Source organism: Ciconia boyciana, chromosome 5 (genome assembly GCF_034638445.1).
Source record: "Ciconia boyciana chromosome 5, ASM3463844v1, whole genome shotgun sequence".
NCBI lineage: Eukaryota > Metazoa > Chordata > Aves > Ciconiiformes > Ciconiidae > Ciconia > Ciconia boyciana.
Window position 1 is genome coordinate 1,753,886 of NC_132938.1, and position 20,752 is coordinate 1,774,637.

The 20,752-nt window shown below is 43.6% G+C and overlaps 1 protein-coding gene across 4 annotated transcripts in view; it reads right to left on the minus strand.

The window, feature by feature from the left end:
* The window catches only part of EXOC6B (exocyst complex component 6B), a 317,684-nt gene that overhangs the window by 184,194 nt on the left and 112,738 nt on the right, over positions 1 to 20,752 (minus strand). For 2 of the 4 annotated variants that reach the window (XM_072861634.1, XM_072861632.1), the window contains exon 7: positions 11,959 to 12,030. The exons of the other annotated variants lie outside the window; for them this stretch is intronic. In XM_072861634.1, the coding sequence (XP_072717735.1) occupies positions 11,959 to 12,030 (72 nt within the window). The remainder of the gene's footprint in view (positions 1 to 11,958; positions 12,031 to 20,752) is intronic. 4 annotated transcript variants of the gene reach the window in all.

Below are 20,752 nucleotides of genomic sequence, written 5' to 3' on the forward strand. Positions count from 1 at the left end.
GTTGTTCATACCTTGGCAACATGCAGCTTAATTGACCCATCACTCTTTCACAGGTCACTAACTCCACCTGCTATTGATAAAAAGGAGGAAAAAAAATTTTTTTTTGAGGATATTTTCATCTAGCCCCCAATATGAGGTTGGTAAGGGAAGCTGAAGGACAAAATTCAATAGAGTTTCAACTGTTATGCCTCCATCTGGAGTTAATGGGGTTGCACCTGCTTTTCATAAGGTGTGAACGTGACCCCCTCAAAGTGCTCAAGTGAGGCACTGGTACTGCCTCAAACCAAGCTAAGAGTAGGGAGGTATCTCCATGAGGGATAAGGTTAGGAAACAAAACATGACTTTGTATCAAGAGGAACACATTAGATTAAGAAAAGAGTCATTAGAAGTCAACACGACCAACCATTAGTTTTCCTCCAGCATCAGTGAAATTTTATGCTAGCAAAAACCCAACTGAGTTTGCTGACCAGCAGCTACAACAGAGCGAGAGGGAAGTGTCCGGACAACATGCGGTGGAGCAGCCGGTGAAGCAGGTTCAGCTGTGCTTCAGCTCATGGCTGACTTGGCCACTGCTCTCCTTTGGGGACTTCACAGCCTCAGAAGTCCTTGGGAAGCATTCCTCACCACAGCACCCATCTGACACAGGTCCATGGGGCTGAGGAACTCCACAGGACTGGTCGGGGTGGTAGAGGAGGACAACACGGCCATCGGGATATTTATAGGAACATCTTCAACAACAACAGTTTGCGTGGGGCAGAAGTGTGTCAACAATTCCAGCACTGGGGCACGGATCAAATGGGAAAAAGGGGAGGGGGGGGAGGAAAAAAAAATTGCGAGCACATGTATCTCTTTCAAAACGCTCCCTGGACCATGAGTTTTCAGTGTGGCTCTAAGTACCGTCTAAGCCTACAACTGATTTCCAGCTCAACAGATTTGCCTTTTCTTGCGAATTTTCTTTACTGATCCAGGATTTACATGTATTTTTACAAGACAGGGTAGGCATAGGCATTCATGTGCTACTATCTGAGCTACAACCACATCTTCCAAAAGCAGTAACCAACCACTAAGCCATTGGTTAGAGCTTTGCACAATGGGAAGCGAAGAACCTGAGCGCGACTGAATTTCTAAGTCACGTTTAGTCTTCTAAATTTTATTTCTTATTGGAAGAAAAGAGGAGAACACTTTTATTAGCTCCTGGATGCTGTTACAGAGATATTTGTTCCCTTGAAACAGTCTGTCACATTCATCTCAGAACCACAAAACTGGAATTTTTTTAGGCAATCGGGGGACAGCTGAGCAAGAAAAAATGACAGGAGACAGAACAGCAGGCAATCCCTCAAGAAAACAAAAAGAAACCTTTCTGTCTTGTTCCTCACCCACGTGCAGCAGTGTTGGACATGAGCACGTTGCCCAGAGTTCCCAGGGGTGGATGCAAGGAAGAATCACACCTAAAAAGAACCTTCATTTTTCCCCCTAGCACAGTGACTGATAGGGCCCACATCACAACAGCCCCAAAGATTTGCTGCTGCAAATAATCAGAAAATCTTCAAGGACCTGGAACCTCCTCATCCTCCAAATAAATTCCAAACTGCCTTTTTTTCCCTTTCCAAGTAAAGCGGAAAAGAGAGATCCTCCCATCTCCCAAACTCTTGATGGTGGTGTTCGTAAAACGCTTTGGAGATACTTCAATAGAAATCACTTAAGAAATACTAAATAGAATCTCATCCTAAGGCCTTGCAGGTCATTTAAGGGCCAGATCCACGACTGCATTCAAGTCCCATTCTCTGTTTGCCAAATAACTTCCCATTTAAGGTGATGGGCATCTGGGTGCTGAAGAAGTACGCTGGAAACCACAACAGCTTTGCCAGTCTTGCACTACAGAGTTTATACATACCTCCTTCCCTACGTATTTAAACTACTTTGTGAGCTACATCACAGATTCCGTGCACAGATGAACATTATGTAAAGTAAAATTTGGCCATCCTTCTGTGATGCATCACTACCAACCAACAAGCTTAAGAGCTAACACAGCTTGATTTTCAGCTCCCGAAGTAGGCTTGCAAGTCTGACACTAATGGAAAAAAGTACATCTGAGCACAGTCGCAATGCGAGACGCCGAAAAACAGCAAAAATATGCTACTAATTTCTTGCTTAGGATAAGCACACTCTAAAGATTTGTGTTGACTTTGTAGAACTACTGCAATTAGTTATAAATGATTAAGTGAAAGACTCCGACTCCATCCAACTCACAGAGGATACAGACACTGACTTCAGTTACTGCTCCGCTAATTGAAGTACTGCTCGACCCAAAGTTAACTTAGCGTGCAGCTAGTAAAACGTCTGGTTCTTTTCCTTTTTCCAGCGATGTTCTAAAAAACACAATATAAAAGCTAGATTCATGCTACAGAAATACACCCAGAAAGACTGGGGTGATTTCTCTGCCAATTCTTTTTTCCTTAAGTTGAAACATACACCTTGGGTAGCCTCTCACATACACTTATTTAAGAAGAAAGCATGTCATATATGAAATACGAACTTTCCAAGTTCACTTCGGAAACCAGGCTCGAGTTTTCATCTTGCCTCCAGGAAAGAAAGAGCAAAGAATGATAAAGAGATGGTCCATTTAACCATTGGGAGAGCAGAAAAAGATGAAGGAAAGAGTAACTCACGTTAATTCTGTAGAAGACTTCAAGCACTTTATGACGTTTCAGGGCTCAAAAAACAAGTGTCTTATTTACAGGTTCCACACTGGAAATGAGCAGGCTAGATCTACCAGAGCTGAGAGACCAGTTCTTACCCTGTAACATCCTTGGGGCTTCAAGAGGTGACTTCAAGGTCTCTGGACCCTCCTTTCTCATCTTCTATGCTACCTCCTAGCACAGCGAGCAAAACATGCTCCCTTGAGTGCTGGGAACTGTGACCAACCGTACCTGCCACAAGGCTTCACATCCCTGGAGATGCTTGTCATCCCATCTCAAATCCGCACCAGGTACCTGCACAACAGCTACCTCAATCCTAAGATGCTTCCACCGGAACGGAAAGTTACTCTAATGAATGACCTGAGTGACGCTCCTGAGAGCCCTGAATTACTTTCAGACATTTTTCTTGACATCGGCTTGATGATTTACTGAACCGCAAGGCTGCACTACTAAAATAAAAGTACAGGGTATGCAACAGAACGCATGTACAGAAAAATGAGTTTGGAGGATAGGAGGTGGCTATGGACGTATCATAGCGAGCATTCACTCCAGCAATGGAAAGGGAAGCAGGGATTTACTTTCCCATCAGGGCAAAGGACTAATGCAAAGTAGTAAATCATTAATCTCAAAGAGAGACAGACTTGTCTTCTGGATAGATGAAGGACAGACAGATCAGCATTTTTTTATTACAAGTAAAAAGCTTCTGAACCCTCAGATGAGGAAGTCCTAGTCTTTCACAATTCAGGATGAAACTTTAGAATGAAATAAGGAAAAAGAAAAAAAAAATCCAACATCAGGCTCGACTTCTTAGAAGTCGGGACTTTTCTAGGCAGTTACCTGCACAGAGAAGAATGCAAAACGTGAACATTTCTTCAGCTGGTGGGGGCGAGAGGGAGGAAGAGAAGAAACAAGCCTGCCTGCTCCTCTAACTGGATGATAAATTTTTTCTAAGGCTAAAAATGTGCTAGCCGATACTCAATAGCACAGGATTTTCCCTCACTCCCTGGTATTATCTTTAGGCTTGAGAAAATAAATTCCTCTAACCGCTCCATTTTCACCATTTTCAAGAATACCCTGCTTGGTGGCAGGAACCCACCCACCAATCTATTCGCTAGAGACAGATTCATGTCAGAAGAAGAAAAGCCTTCTCAAAACCTTAACAAAGAAACCTTTACCTAAAACATCTCAAAGAAAGCTCTTCTTCCCGATGGTTATTTTGAAGTGTTTAAGGCAGTCACCCAAAATTTCTTTGGAAAAGGATTTCTCGTAATAGATTTCATGGAAAACTACCCTTTGTAAGGAGAGGTTTGCAGCTCACCCTCGTTGCAGAGGAACCCCATGGCTGGCCCATGCACTATGTTGTTGAGCCAAGGGGAGAAACACCCTGCGCATAGGATGACAGGCCAACATCCTACATAGAGACACCACCGAAAAGTTCCTGCAGCTCACTAACCTGAAAAATAATACAGACCAATTCATTTGCAACTGGAAAAGCCAAGCGATTCCAAAGACAAAGACGATTCCAAAGACAAAGACGATTCCAAAGACAAAGACGATTCCAAAGACAAAGACGATTCCAAAGACAAAAGAAAGTCAAAGTTTTGATTGGACCAGATAAAGTTTGTAAAACTCTAACGCAATTTCTCTGTTTTGTACAAACAAGTTTAAACACTAATGGCCAGATGCATCAATAAGATCGATGAAGGTAACACAACAGACAAAACTATGCAACACAGCACCAGCCCACCTAGCAGGCGACCCAACCGCTCACCTATGCTGCTGCATACCCCTGCCCTATGCTGTTAGAGGACCGAAAACACAACTGGAGCTGAAGGTTAAATAATTAGGCTGTGCACGTTACCCAGTCCAAGCTTCTTCACGTCCTTCAGCCATTTAGCAGCGTCAGTCTTGGCTGTGCGATGATGGGTTATGAAAAAATGCTACTCCCGGTACTCAGGAAGAGTAAAAACCATCATCAAATACAACAGGGGACTAAACTTCTGCAAAGAACTGGATAGATAAAAGGAACTGTGGAAGGCCACTGTCCGCTCACCCATCCCAAGGGACATGGAAGGCTGATGCTAAGCTTCTTCCAATCAGCCATTGGGACTTGCCAGACACCAGACAGGATTTCTGCCCCTCGGTCGCAGCTCCTGTGCTGCCCGGCCTGGAGTCAGCAATCACCTCACGTCAGCCGAGAGCCGAGTAAAACAAGGTTTTAAAAATAACCTTGAGAGATGCTGCGACGCAACGTGCGAAAAGGAAGTTGGCTGCTCTCCTAATTGGGGGAGGAAATTTCTACTCCAGCACGCTAAATGTGAAACAGAAGGAAAAATGAGAGCCCTCGCGCTTATGAGGTGCTACTGTGGGAAGTTATCAATAAACTCTCCTCAAGGGTAACGGCAACAGCCCAATTTAAAGCAGGTTTCACTGACCAGGGCTACTGCCTGGTCTAAGACAGAGAACTGCGCTACTTAGAGAGAGATGCTGCAAACAAATGTAAATTTTAAGTAGTGCTAAGTGAACCCACACATCACACATCAACAGGCTCGGTCTAGAAGATTGCAGAGAAAGCCAGGAACGGTAGCTGTAGTTCAAGAAGACAAATAGACCACCAACGTAAGCACTGCTTTCTACAAGGACAGAAAAGACAAGGGTCTTCATCAGGAGGGACGGACAGGCGGAGCTGAGGTCTGCAATGCAAGGTCTGTGAATGCGACAAGGGAATTTTGTACTGAAAGCTGAAAAAAATTGGGAAAGACCTAAGCAATGCTGGGTAAAGAAGTGGCTCAACAGGTGGGTGAATGCCAGAAGAAAGAGAGCAATGGGGACTCATCCACACGCTCTACGCAACAGCAGTCTCCTTCAGGAGGAACGGCCAAGCACCATCCATTTATCCCAGGACTTCAGGAGTCTCAACACAAAGATGGTCAACTTAATGTCCAACTAGATACTGGAACATCATGTCCTGGAGAAGATGGCTTTGTGAATATTTGGGAAAAGTACTTATTTATGAGGATACAACAGTCAACATGGCGTGATCCTCTTTACAGGGAAATTTCAGTACTGGTATTTGCCTAACTGTGGGCAAATGGGGATACAAGTTCGATGGGATATTAGGACTCTCCAGGGCGGCATCCTCTGTTGAACACAAGCCATGACGGATTTTGGTAAACAAGTTCTGTGGGTCTGGATTAAGAACAGATCTTGAAGTAGGAGAAGGAACGCATGGGGGCCGTTATATCTGGTCCTTGACTAAAACCGTTCCCATGCCCCAAGCCAACCCTTCATGGGATGACCAATGAAGCAATCCCCTACAATTTGCTTCTGCCATAAAGAAAGCTTATTTTCCCACAATGCTGAAGCCACCATATCTGGGACCAATATGCTTTCTCAAGAGCAATATAAAACTATTGTCATCCCTCCCTCTCTCCCTCAAGGTGGCAACTGCCATTCAAAATGACCAATCCTACCAACTGAAGGATCCTAGTACAGGTCTTCAGATCAGCTCTCCAGCTCCCCCACAAAGTCACAGAAAACAAGTGACTATAGATGCTAACCTCGGATATAGGCAAGCTGTGGCTCATGTACTAGCTTTGTAGGTCTTCTGGAAAGAGTTACCAAAGATAAAACAATCTTTCGAGCTTCTGATTTAAAAAGGGACTTCTGGGCTATGCCTGTCTTAAAAGCCAGTATAAATTTGCATTTATCCCTGGAGGCTCTTAGTACCAAAGGGTTCCCATTGGGCTTTAACCATGCTACTGCCCTTTTTCATGAAACAATGACAAATTCTAGTTCTCTTGAGGGATGCTTATCCTCTACAGAAGACAACAGCAAAAATGTGAAACGGATACTGAGCATCACCATGTTCTTACAAAACTGTTCAGTCTTCTCAGCAAAACATGATTTAGAACTCGGCGATGAATAATGAAGATGTGTGGAGATACCAATCTCAACATAAAAGCCAGCTCAGGTTCCTCCCAAGTCCTTTTAGCAAAATGGATATCTGCTCTTCTACAGGGCTCTCGGCAGAGATTTCATTCCTAGTTTTGCCAAGATTGCTCACTGTGAAGGCTTTAGAGGAAAAAGAATAAAACGAAAGGGAAAGAAGTTAAGGCAGTTCAGAGTCTAAGAAGCCACTGAACTATTGCTCACGCAAACTTCAGAAAACCGTTCATCTTCTGAACGGACCCACCAAGAAAGGCGTTTCAGTGGCTCTCGCACAACAGCCGTCCTTGTGGGAGGTCTAGTGACAATTCTCAGTGCCTAGGACTTACACAGCCGGGAGGAAGATAACGCTGCTTAGCAGGATCACCCCAGAAAAGCAACTGTCTTTTTAACAGAGAGAACAAAGGCAAAATTCCTTGCACGCATTTACAGCCAGAGGCAGCTTAGCCTGGCTAAAGCAATGGGTACAGGTGGCACTTCAATACTGAAGACCCTCTACCTAGCTCAGGAGGGAGGAAGATTCCAGGAAGACCACAGAAATTCCTACAGGGCTACTGGCCACCAGCAAGACAGGGTGTTAAGAGGTATGGGAACTTATACATAGCGTATTTGAACCGACCCAAGAAACTTCCTATCGCAAAGGATGTTTGGTCCTCAGCAGAAAACCAGAACTGATTAGACTGGACCCTTGCCCATTCACAGGGTAATAAGTATTTGTTGATAATTACAGACACTTACTAAGCAGATTAAAGCCATGACTCTTCAGCAAAGAGACCTAAACGCAAGTTGAAATATGTTGTATCCAGCTGAGGACTCAGACCAAGAATCCCGCTTTGCCGTTCATGTCCCTCAAGAAACATGAAAACATGTTAACATCACGTAGAAATTTCACATCCTTATCCGCGTGTATTGCATCTGCTGAGCGCTACAGCTGAATGTCCAAGAGGTCCCTGAAAAACAGCCACTTTCAAACAGGTCCCACAACAGAAATGACCCTGGAACAGATGAAAATGCAAAATCATTACGTAGATTTACCTGATCAGCACTCACGGCTTGGATCGTTCACTAGAAGCATAACAGGCTTCGAGCAACGTGGAAACCACCTCAGCAAATTCACTTTCCCCTCTTTCCTTGCCCTCAGAAGCAAGAGAGCAATTTTCTACAGTGAAGATGTCAGTGAAACTCCAACACTGGGCACCAGCTCCAGGAATTCCTTGGCCTTGGGCACGCTCCCCTTTGCCCAGCCAAAACCCAGACACACAGAAGTGCTTGCTTGGTTTCACAGGACGATTTGAACCGTGTGAAACATGCATGTGACAGAAGCTTTGCACCCAGAGCATGACCGCTATTAGCTAGCAGCTTTGTGAAGGTTTTTGATGTCCATAGACAAGACAAATTAACAAGTCCGCAAGCTCAGCTGCTGTCTCTGACTGACCTCCAGCAAGCAAGTCCTCAGCACAAGACAGACATGGAGCTGTTGGAGCGGGTCCAGAGGAGGCCATGAAGATGGTCAGAGGGCTGGAGCACCTCTGCTGTGAGGACAGGCTGAGAGAGTTGGGGTTGTTCAGCCTGGAGAAGAGAAGGCTCTGGGCAGACCTTATTGCGACCTTTCAGTACTTAGAGGGGGCTTATAAGAAAGATGGGGACAGACTTTTTAGCAGGGCCTGTTGCGATAGGACAAGGGCTAATGGTTTTAAACTGAAAGAGCGGAGATTCAGACTAGATAGAAGGAAGAACTTCTTTACAATGAGGGTGGTGAGACACTGGCACAGGCTGCCCAGACAGGTGGTAGATGCCCCATTCCTGGAAACATTCAAGGTCAGGTTGGACGGGGCTCTGAGCAACCTGATCTAGTGGAAGGTGTCCCTGCTAATGGCAGGAGGGTTGGACTCGATGATCGTCAAAGGTCCCTTCCAACCCAAACCATTCTATGATTCCGTGACTCCATTCAACCTGCACACCCCATGCATCTGGCAAGAGCTGGACCTCTAACCGGCCAACCTGCCCATCCCAGCAGTTAAGATCAGCTGAAAGAGGTTTCCTGGCTCAGTCCCTGAGCTGAGCAGATGCAGCAGTGATTGGCATAGAAGGTCAAAGCAGAACAAATATGGGCAAACTCCAAATTAAAGTCTGCAATTTCCTCCTCTTGCCCCATTTTTGTTTACAGCAGGGAGAGGTTCTCCTCTGCTTTCTCCGAGGGCCTGGTTCTTTCTAGAAAGGAGTATTTTCATCGGACGCTTGGCATTTTACAGAAACTGTGCCAGAATATCTTCTAACACTCTTCAATCTCCAGCTTGCACTGGATTGCAATAAAAAATTTTAACCCTAAATATCTTACGAAGACATCTTTACTTGTTTTCTATAGAGCAGATATGACAACTTCTGATGCAAAACTTGGGTTTGTTGTTCTTCGGGTTGTTTTTTTTTTTTTTTTAATGACAGCAAAAAAATCTTGCACCAGGTCGCAAGACAATGAATAAAACTGTGACTAAGGACTAAAAATAACAATACCAAAGACGGAGGCCGTGTGGAAACTGTGCCTTAGTGCTATGAACTAGGCATTTCCGTGCCTCACTGTTACTTTGCAGAGTTTTGAACATCTTCCTCTATATCCACACAGTTCTCAATTTATGTAAAACAAATGTATAAACACACTGGAAGAGTCTTTGAGGAGAGTCAGTAACAAAAAAAGAAGTTCCCACGATAAGCCAAATGGCAGAAATCATCGGACACTGCTACAGAAGTATTCTTACATTCAAATGTACAGTAGGTTTTAATTATATGGTAATAAAGAGCTATATACATGGGCATTTTTTCTGATTTACTAGATCGCTTCTTTAAATTATAAGCCAAGCTGTGTTTTTAAACAAAAACACTTTTTTAAAAAATAATTAAAAATAGAAACAGCACTGCAGCAAACATTTGGAAAATTTTCGGAGTCGATTGTTTATTGGGACTCCAACTGATTTTAATGAAAATATGGTTATAATTTTAAAAAACAGCACTTTTATGTTTTGCATAAGGAAAGTCCCTACAATGCAACCTCCAGGGCACTTTTTAAAGAAAAAAATATCTCAAATGGTCGCAGGGCTCTCTGGCCAAAAAGCCCTCCTCGAAAACCAAAAGATGTGGGTTGCAAACTATTTCAAGTATCCACAACAAGTGAAACTGGATGTAGAAAAATATGTTCTCAACATTTACTTCTGTTTATGGTGAAACTGGAACCAGATGACACCTAACAACATATTGTGTGAACGGGTAATTAACCAGCTGCAGATGGAGCCCAACTGCTGATCATTTACATTCACGGCGCTGATCATTTCCATCCAGCTCAAGGAGAAGGTCAGCTGGTGGGTAATCTGGGGCAGTCCCTCCCATCAGAGCCTCCAAATGCATCCCCAGCGCTGCAGGCTCGATCCAGCCAAAGAGTTATCTGTAGCGCACAGCTCCGAGGAGAGATGCTGGCTCGGTGCAGGACATCTCAGCGGCTCCTGGTGCAGGAGCTCTTACCGGGGCTGCGCTGGGGGAAGAGAGGTTCAGGAGTTGATACCTGCCCTTCTCCCTTGGGTGGCTGTTGCACGTTGGTTCTCCCCTGTGGTTTCCCTGCCCCATCGCCACCATCGCAGCCCTCTCCTGCTCACTCCACCACCAATGGTATCCCAGTTTGGTTTCATGTTGCTGTGAAGGTTACAGGAAAGGTCTCCAAGTGATCCTAACTGGACGTGGACCAGCCTGCGGTTATCTTGCCTTGATCTTCCGCAGTAACTTGGGCTTTCTTCTACTTTTCCAGTTCATTCATATGAAATTTCCACCTTCCCACTACAGGCAGCGCCTCCTCCACCGGCTTTGCAGAGCACACACGAGGCAGTGCCGTTTTCTCCTGTCTCACCTGGAAACTCATGCACGCTGCTCCGACACGGACAATAGCACCTCTGAAGCCGGTGTGAAGGCAGCATTTGTCTTTTTAAATCACTCCCGAGCTAACACGGCACTAACCTTTGGGATATAACACACCACGTGGAAAGTTCAGCTGGAGCTGAGGTTGTTCAGACATCAAAGGGCTGGAGGTGATGCCCCTTCACTACAGAAGCACTGTTTGCTACATGCCAATAAATCCTTAAATCAGCATCCCCTGTGCTAGTGGCCATTTGGAAAAAGAAAGAGTTTTTAACCAGCAGCCATGTTTTATCCCACTTTTTTGATAACTAAAACACAAGTCACCATGACTTGATCACAATTCCATATGCACCCAAAAAACATCTAAATTAGGAATAAAATAGCACTACCAATAGTACACATATACACAGATGTATCCATACACACATATATATACACACACACTTTTTAAAAGGCCCAGTTTCATCAAGCTGAAAACAATTATGAGCCAAATCAGTTGGGGAAAAGAATGTAATCAGAAAAATATGAAGACTAATTGAAAATTGTTTAAGAACATTTTAACTAGATGCTCCAAAAGCCACAATCCCACAACTGAAAAAGGCGGCCACGCTAGTTAAAAGGCAACCTGGCTCAGACGGAAGTTAAGGAGGCTATAAAAAAAAAAAAAAGAAAAAGGGAACATGACAAATGGAATAAAGAGAAAAGCTCAAGCTGACACACAAAAATCTGGTGTTAGGATGGGCAGATAGCTGATATGGGAAGCTAGAGGATACATGAAGAAATCAATGGCTGGGTGAGTTAAGTTTATCAGTGGTTTCTTTTTTTAAGCACATTAAGGGTAAAACAGTCCACTGGATTGTTCCTCTAGCAAAAGGAAGGGGTATTTTTTTCCCGTGGAAATGCAGAACTGGAAAAAAATTGTTCAATAGTATCTTATTCTGCACTGCTAAGGGAGGTCATCATATCACAGACATGCAAAACACTCGTCCTCTTGCACTGGTAGGCAATGAAACGGTAGGCAGGATAGCGAGCCATTTTTACTTCAGTAGATAGCACAATTTAGATGTACGAGCATGGAATTATTGTCGTAACTTCTCCTAATACACTGGCTTTAGTTCTGGTGTCCAAATTCAAGAAGGTTGGTGAAAAAGCTGCTCTGGTTTCACACCCCAGCAGATGACCAGACTGGAAAATTTTGGAGTTTTTCCATTGGGAAGCACAACTTGACTGATTTCTTCCACCGCAGAGAAGGTTAGTGAACTGTGAGTACTCAGCCAGGGAACCCGTGTTTGCAGTTTAGTGCCACAAAATCAATCCGAGTATTTCAAAGAAAGTCAAAGGTAGATTAGAAATTAGGTCCACGTTATTATCAAAGAGAGTGATTAGGTGAATAGACACATCAAGTGCAAAGTACCTTAATATTTGGAGAGAGCAGAAGACTGAAGAATATCTTGGCAATTATTTTCCACTGATTGTATCTGCAATCCTTTAGGAAATGAAGGGAACAAACATTAAAAAAAAAGAGGAAACAACAACAAAGCAGAGAAGACAGAGAGCAGACAGGCAACAAAAATTCATGAAAAGTGGAAATAAACAGCACAGAAACCTGCCAACGACATTGAATTAAGGTATTTGCACAAATGAACACAACGAACTTCAAGGGAATTTTAAGGGAAATTAAATCCACAGCTGATATACCTGGAAGGACTGATCAGGGGACACATTCAGGAAAGACTGAAAGTTTAGGAGGGGACAGAAAGGTGAAGCGTCTGCCTAGAACCCAAGAGAGAGAGCACTGAAAGCTGAAGGAGCTGCAGTCACAAGAGAAGAGCACGACCCGAGCGTCCGGGAAAGCGGCTGGCGCAGAGCTACGAAAGCTGCAGGGTTAGAAGGGACAAAACGGGTTGCCCAGCTCTACAAGGACCATGGAGATCCATTAGCACCTATCTACACATTACACAAAGCATGGGCCACCAGAACGGGATGAACACGGCACATGGACCCAAAGGGAGAAGGAGCATGGAAGAGATTTCTCTTAAGAGCTGTGTTAGGTAACACTTAAACACGTTCAACTAGCATTGCAGAAATGCCAGATTTTCAAAGCCTATGGGATGAGAAAAGCGACAGCATTGTACCTTGAGTTGTTTCACCACCTTTAGTAAATATATCTGGAGACGACTAACACCCACTGTGCACTGTCTGGGTTTGGTCTGCTGACCTTTCAGATTTTGTGAACATTTGAATGTGAATGGCAATCTTCTTGCTTAAAGTGAACTTTTCCTATAGAAAAACCATCGTCCTTTAAGCTGCCCAAACACCTTGGTCTGGACTGAGAACAAGCAGACAACCCTTAAGCCTGGAAGTGCTTGGTTTGGGGAGAAAAAAATGTGTGTGTATACATATATATATATAGTAACAAAGAGTGAAAATTCAGAGAGGGGCACCAAGACCATGTCTCACCCTTAATGGTACCATCTGATACCAGGCAATGGTAATAATTCAACAAGAATAAATATATGCCAGAGACAACCAAAGAAATACTTTCCTAGTAAGCCAAACCATGGCGTATACAATGCTGCCCTCTCCCCCCAAGGTCAGTCCTCCTCCGTGAGTCAGAACTTGATTCATTTTCCCGTAACACAGCAAGTTTAACAATCCAAGAATTTTCAAGTTTCATCAAAATCCATAAACACATTTTATTCTATCCAGAAGAACATTGAACTTGGCGGGACAGAGTACCACAGCGGTGGCCTCAAGTCAAGAAAAATGCTCTTTTGAAGAGTCAAACCATCTCCCAGGAGTTAAATGAAGTAGGTCTGGAAAATGGGCATCTACTCTAAATACAAACATTCTCTTTTGTCATAAACAAAATAGCCATTAAAAGCTTGTAATTATTGCATATTTACATTAACAGCATGCTAAACACACGTCATCCTATTAGGTGAGTGAAGTTATCCGGATCGACAAATTGGCAAACTGAGGCACACGTAGATTAATAACTTGCCCAAGGCCACACAACGAGCGCTATCGGAGTCAAAATCAGAACACCAAAATCCTTGGCTGCCAGAGCTGTGCTCAACTTATTTTTTCTTTAAACGCTTCTTTTTTTTTTAATTTGGTCTTCGCCACAAGAAGAAAAACATCAAGTATGAATCTATCATTCCTATGGGCATAAAATTTTAAGAGATCACAGTAGTCAGGTAGCCTAACATCTTGAACGACGCAGACGAGGAGTCGTCCGCTAATTAATACCTACTTCAAGGTCAGCACTTGTGGTTGAACTGGAACATAAAGCTTTTAGAAAAAACAAGTCATTCTGATTTTAAAGGTTTTCCAGGGATGATGCAATGTCCACCACAAATCTTGATGGATTGTTCCAGTAGCTCATTACCTCCACTCCCATGTCTTTACCCAGCTTTGACCTTCACCATTGTATCTTATCAAACCTTTGGCTGCTTACATTAAAAACAGGGCCTACTATCAGTGTTTCCTAACAGACATCCAGAGAAGTAGAGGTCGCGATCCTCTTCTTTGATAAATGGAAGATATTAAGTTCCTCAAGCCTTGTATCATAAATCCTGTTTCCTAACCCTAATCCTGATGAAGGTTCAAATTGTTGCATCTTTGTACAACAAAACCATGAATAACTCTAGCAATATTAGGACAACCCCTGTATAAAACCCTCAACAAAGGCAAATACTGCGTTGCATGAAGCGATGTTTTGCAGGTGAAATAAAACTAACACTTGCCATGACTATGTTCAGCAATGCTCACGACATGGCTCACTTGCAATTTTTGCCTGAACTGTACTATTCTACGTCCTGCGAGGCGCAGCAACTGGGGAGGACAGGTAAAAAGATGAATTAAAAATCTTATTTAGAAGATAACACTCCAAGCAGAGGTGTTCTCCTCTACTTTGTAAGAGAAAAAACTAGGTCCCTCTGTTCCCATATGAATTTTGGCCATAAGAAAGCTCATTCCTTCAGGACACCCTAAGGTCCACTGGAATTGATTTCACATCAAAGATTTTCCTTTACTCCATCCTACCCAGACACCCTATGTACCCAGAGGTGTCTCCAAAGGACCCGCAGTAGCATTTCTCTCAGTACCTCTACCTTCCACCCCTTCCTTAGTACATCTGTAAAACCAGCCCGCCGTGTCCTTTAGCAGCTCATATCAACTTATCTGCCACATTCTTCAAAGCTGCTGGGATAACCATGTGTCCTGGTTTCAGCTGAGACAGAGTTATTTTTCTTTACAGTGGCTGGCAGGGGGCTATGTTTTGGATTTGTGCTGAAAACAGCATTGATAACACAGAGATGTTTTAGTTGTTGCTGCACTGGTCAAGGACTTTTCAGCTCCCCATGCTCTGCCAGGTGCAGAAGAAGCTGGGAGGGGACACAGCCAGGACAGCTGACCCCAACTGCCCAAAGGGCTGTTCCATACCATATGGCATCATGCTCAGTATAGAAAGCTGGGGAAGAAGGAGGAAGGGGAGGACATGCGGAGTGATGGCATTTGTCTTCCCAAGCCACCGTTCCATGGGATGGAGCCCTGCTTTCCTGGAGATGGCTGAACACCGGCCTGCCCGTGGGAAGGAGTGAAGGAATTCCTTGCTTCGCTTGCATGCGCGGCTTTTGCTTTCCCTATTAAACTGTCTTTATCTCAACCCACGAGTTTTCTTACTTTTACTCTTCTGATTCTCTCCCCCATCCCACTGTGGGGGGAGTGAGCGAGCGGCTGGGTGGGGCTTAGTTGCTGGCTGGGCGTAAACCACGACACCATGCCTGGCTGAAAATGGATTCCCTGATGAAGAGCGATCAGAAGGAAGACATTTGAAGAGCCATACATGACCAGAAGGGCTTAATATCCATCTCATGTGATAACACAAAGACTACCGCTCTGCAGGAGGAAGACTTTTCCGGTTCTTTCTTCATTACAATAAAATGAGCAGCAGATTAGCCATCACAACAAACCATTTAATAAGGGGAAAACGAGCTAAAATTGAACTAAGCAATCCTATACTATGATACAGAAGATGTAGCAGTAACAAACAACGGCAAGCCTAAACCCAACAGAAGGAAACATGTAAAGATCTTATTCAGCCTCAAGAGATTCCAGATCAACATGACTATGGGAATTGGACAAGTCTGTATCCATCATTAAAGAAAAGAATAACCTTAAAAATATAATTGCACCTACAGTCAATAACCTTTGAAAAAGTGCTCAGTTTTCAGATAGCTCAAGATCTGGTGGGAAGAGTGCAGACCAGGTGAATAAGAAATCAGTTTTTATTTTCCCTGTTCACTTTCCTTCTTCCCATATCTCCAATTTATGAGACATCCCCGAATCACGCTCCTCTGCTTCAAGTCTGGAAAATTTTTCACGAGCATGTGTTGAGAACATACTTCACACATCACCAACCACATGCACACTGCCACATATTTGCATGACACAAACAAAGCCCCCACCAAAACTCGGCTAAAGCGATGCCTCTGACTCAATTCTACTACTAATCCTGCTGCAGGATTTTCGGGAGCTACCACCCAGCACTCAGTGACCTGACCTGAAGTTCACATTTGGTCAGCCCTTCTGATAAACAATACTTTCCAATTGGTTTTTACTGAGGTTTCCAACTGAACTGTAATTTTCCACATCTTCAAAGAAACTAACCCTGCTTTGTGTCCTGGATGGCCTTCAAAGTTTTTATTCAATTTTATTTCTACACTCTCTTATATTACTCCTCCTCCTAAGAGGGCAAGGGGATTGTTTTTCTACCTCCATTTTTAGTAGTAAGTGGCAGCAAACTTAAAAGTTACCACCTAAAATTAAAAAAAAAAAAAAGGAAAAAAGAAAAAAGGAGAAGGGGAAGAAGAAAACCTGTTAGACAAAATCAAGAATTCCTAACTCAGTCTCATATTGGTAGTGAGACTAAAACAGATGTCTAGAAATCAAGTAGACAGTCATTTCTAATCACAACAGTGCAGGAACATATTTCAATTTAAGCTTTTTTGGGTTTTGGGGGTTGTTGGGTTTTGGGTTGTTTTTTTTGTTGGGTTTTTTTTTGTTGGTTGGTTGTTTTTAAGAGTGCTTTAGGAGACAGCTGAAGCACTGGATGTTGTACTCAGACCAGCGGCGCTCAGATTACATCTCAGGAAATCTTCCTAGCAGCAAATAAAACAGAAAAATCCTCCTAAACACAGTGAAATGGAAGAGAGAGAAAAGATGACCACATGCTAAACAGGGTATAAAAAAAGCCTACAACATTCCAACTAAAAAAAAAAAAAGTCATGAGACACAAGAAGCACCCTCCAGACTAGACTTCTGATTTGCAATTGCAGATATTAATGACATGCAATTTATAAATCAAGAACTTTACCCCTTAAAAGAACTCAGATATTCATCTGAAACAGACCCTGTAGTTGGATCTATTTTTTAATTCTTGGTGCTCTTCCAAGATACTGGATACATCAAGTATCAGTGACTTATTCCGATACCTCATCTAATGCCTTGAAAAAACTTGCCATACCTCCTCTGCTTGCTAGTGGGGCTCATAGATACCCAGGACCTCAGTCCACCACCTACAGGACAACCCAAGTGTATTTCCAAAGCCTGAGAGAGGAAACATCGCTACCACCACGAAGGCAGAGAGGAGGTGAAGGTATCCTCACACCTGAAAAGGTGCTGGAGGAACCAGAGCAGACGGGCAAGACAGGATGAATTGTGCAAACCATATAAAGTTTGCAAGCCGAGAGACACTGCAGACACACAGGCGTGGAAATTATAAGTTTCTAACGTTGCAAAAGCCCCACACAGTCAAACATCACTTTTTTGGTCAAGTATTTTGCAGTCGTCTTATGGAAGCAATAAGCATGCACTGTGCCGTGTGCTGAACAAAGCACATGTAATTATTTATCGTAGTTTACTAGAAGAAAAAACCCAACAGATTAGAGGTCCAGAAGGGGCTCTGAGTCATGTCCAGTTAAGGCAGCTACCGCACACCAACCCCTTCGGCACACACCAGCGCTCAGCCTTTCCATACAGGAAAACGCTTACTCTGCAATTTCTCTCTTTCAGCCACGGTGAGGAATGAGGTCTCCTTCCGAGACTTGCAGCACAACCTGCCAAGAAGGGAGAGCAGTTTTGCTGAAGGCCACATAATAGTTTCCTGGTAATTATCCTCATTCCCTGCTCACCAGGCTACACCAAGACCAGTAGCTTCAACCTCGCAGCCAATAAATAAAACCTTTAGTAATAGCATTAAAAAGCGTACATCAAGCACGGGACTCTGCAGCGAGCTTACCTCTCTGCAAGGCGTTCTTCAATCTTTACAACAAACCCACTGAAGTACAAAACCTTACCCTGGAAACCTGCACCAAGGTCCAAGGGCTGAAGACAAAGTGATTAAACAGAAGCGAAGCAGGTCCTTCACTGCGACCCACAGCAAAAGGGGTCCAAGCTAGCACCAGGGACACCTGAGCCACTGCAGGTCTCCAGGACCTAGAAGCCTACTCAAGAATAAATGAATGGGTTTTTCCTTTTAGCATGATTTTCAGGATCTTGGAGGAGCACCTCTAATGCCTGGCAACCTAAGACAGTATTTCTCCAGATGACATTATTGCCATCTTCTACACCAGATGTGGAAAAAATTTCTCAACCTGATGTGAGCAACCTTCACCTTCTACAACTCTGAAGTTTTACATTTCCCCAGGCTGTTTCTTGCCCCCACTTGTGTCCTACCCTCACTACAGACCACAAATGCTGCTAGCCAGAAAGCAAATATTCAGGTGGTAATTTAGGAAGACACAAATTAAACTAATAAGCATCAAGAGGTCTTGTGTTGTAGTGGCCAAGAGACAAGTTCTTAGATTTCTGGGTCACATAAAACACCTTGGTGCCTCCCTCCAAATACGGAGAAGAGTATAATGTCAGTACTGGTTATTACGGTCTCACATCTCCCATCCATTTACTCAAAATTAATGTTGAAGTTGAGGGATCACAGCACACAGGGGCACGGTTAGATACAGGAACATTAAATACATGGAGCTTCAAGTGGTCGGTCCCTATAGTGAAATAATGCCAGTTGTATAAAGCAAGTTAGCAAAGTCAGGGCAACCTTTTAGTAAATCGCTTTGGTCAAAGAAAAACAGAAAATGTGTAGAAGTCAAAGGTATAGCTAAAAACCCCAGAACAAGGAAAAACACACAACTTCCCTTAAGAGTTTCTCTTCTGATCCATTGCCTGATGCAGCCAACTTCAAGGAAATTGTGGATCAAACGCTACGTAATTTCAACACAGCTATTTTTACCTTCAAATATTTGGAGTATCACAACTCTAGCACCTCTCCGCGTGTTTTGTTTTGGTTTGCTTTGGTTTTAAACAGCAATTCCTAATTCCTTTTCCCTAAGTCCCCCCCCAAGTGCCGTTTGCTGCTGCTCTGCACCTTCCACTCGGCCAGCTCTGGCTTTGCCGACATAAAACTCGCATCCAAGATGCGGTGATGGGGGATGCTGAAGGAGCCGGCTCCAAACTGCTCCACAGAAGATGGCATCCAGCACAGATGCTGCTCGATCCAACTTTACACCAATTCCTATGGTAACACACTACCTCTCTCCTCTTCAAGCATCGCTGCCTTCGGCTCCTAAATGCTTTTGCTCCCCAGGTTCTTTATGGACCTTATGGTCCTTCCTTTATGGAAGCTCACTTTGTAGATAGGTCCTTCTTCCTTTTTCCTCACCAGTGGTAGCAATAGCAGACAAGTGTCATCTGACATCTGCGCATCACAGAGATCACTCACTGCTGTATTAATTAACGTGTAACTATTGCAAATATTAGCGGCAGTGCGCTAGTCACGGCAAGTGGTAAATGGAGTGACAAAGTGATCTTCTGCCCGTCACGTAAATGTCGTGCTCACGTTGGTATCCGTAGCATTAACGGTACCCAATCTTAACAAAACCTCTTCAGATAATAAACATCCAATATTAACACGCCAGACAGCAAACATTCTTCTTTTATTCCAAACCCTGTGTTCGTTTTAGGTCATCATGGTGGCATTTCCCATCTTTTTAAACACATATGAATAGAAAATGACATTGATGAAGCAACAGTCAGGCAAGGAAGTAAAACTGCCTGTTGCTTCACAAACCCAGTAGCCAAAAAGAAGGTTGCCCTTCCTCTCCAAGTACATACTTACAGGTATGTGCAATGAATGAAGCAGAGCAGGAGTGAAACACGAGTGCAATGATTGCTCTGACCCTTCTAACAAGCAAACATCCTGATTACCGCTAGAGAAAACGACTGCGTAAAAATCATTTAATTTACGGCACCCTACCCTTGCAGTGTGCTACGGAAGTCAAGAGGCTATAATCATGCATTTCACTCATTTTTGTCTTGTGAATTTCGAGGCACAGGTTTTCTCTGGAGAGAATCAACCAAGATGAGATGGATGACTTGTAACTGCTCAGCCCGGCTCTCGCAGGCGACACAGAAGGGTCCTTTATGTTGCATATCCAGTTTTATTTTACTTACTTCCCCAAACCCTACAACCACAGCCATTGGGATCTTTGATTTAAAGCACAAATTAAAGGGGGAGAGAAGGAAAGAAGACAAAAAAGCTAACCAAAAAACATATATCAAATGCAGAACAAAATAACTGACCCATAGCCGATGGAGCTGCCTCCGCTTCTTTCACAAGCTACACCAGAGGCTGCTCTGCCAGATGCCATTTTTGCAATTCAACCACAAAATAACTTGTGGCGATTTCATCTGATTTCCTATAATCTAGCTCCTGAACCTTCTAAGACTTCCACAAAGATTACAGTCTTCAGATACTAGAACAGGTCTCATTTGGTGGTTGTCCAGCCATCCTAGAGTACGTACATGGAACACAAGGGGAGAAAAACGTTTGACGATAACCAAGACAGGATCTGGCGTTGTGACCAACCTGCTCATAGCCATAACAGACTTGCAAAGTGACGGCGTCATTCCCGATTCCTAAACTCACCTACTGGATCATGCCGGGCAGTCACTTCTTCTACAGGCAGGGAATTTGTCTAGAAGGCAGTCTCACACCCTACCTTATCCTACCAAGGATTAATAGGATCTCAGGTTAATGAGAGTTAATGACTGAAAAAAACAGGAGTCTCAGAGAAAGAGATCTCCAGAGCACTTGAAGTCAGGAAGAATTGTTCCTGAGCACTGAGCGTTGT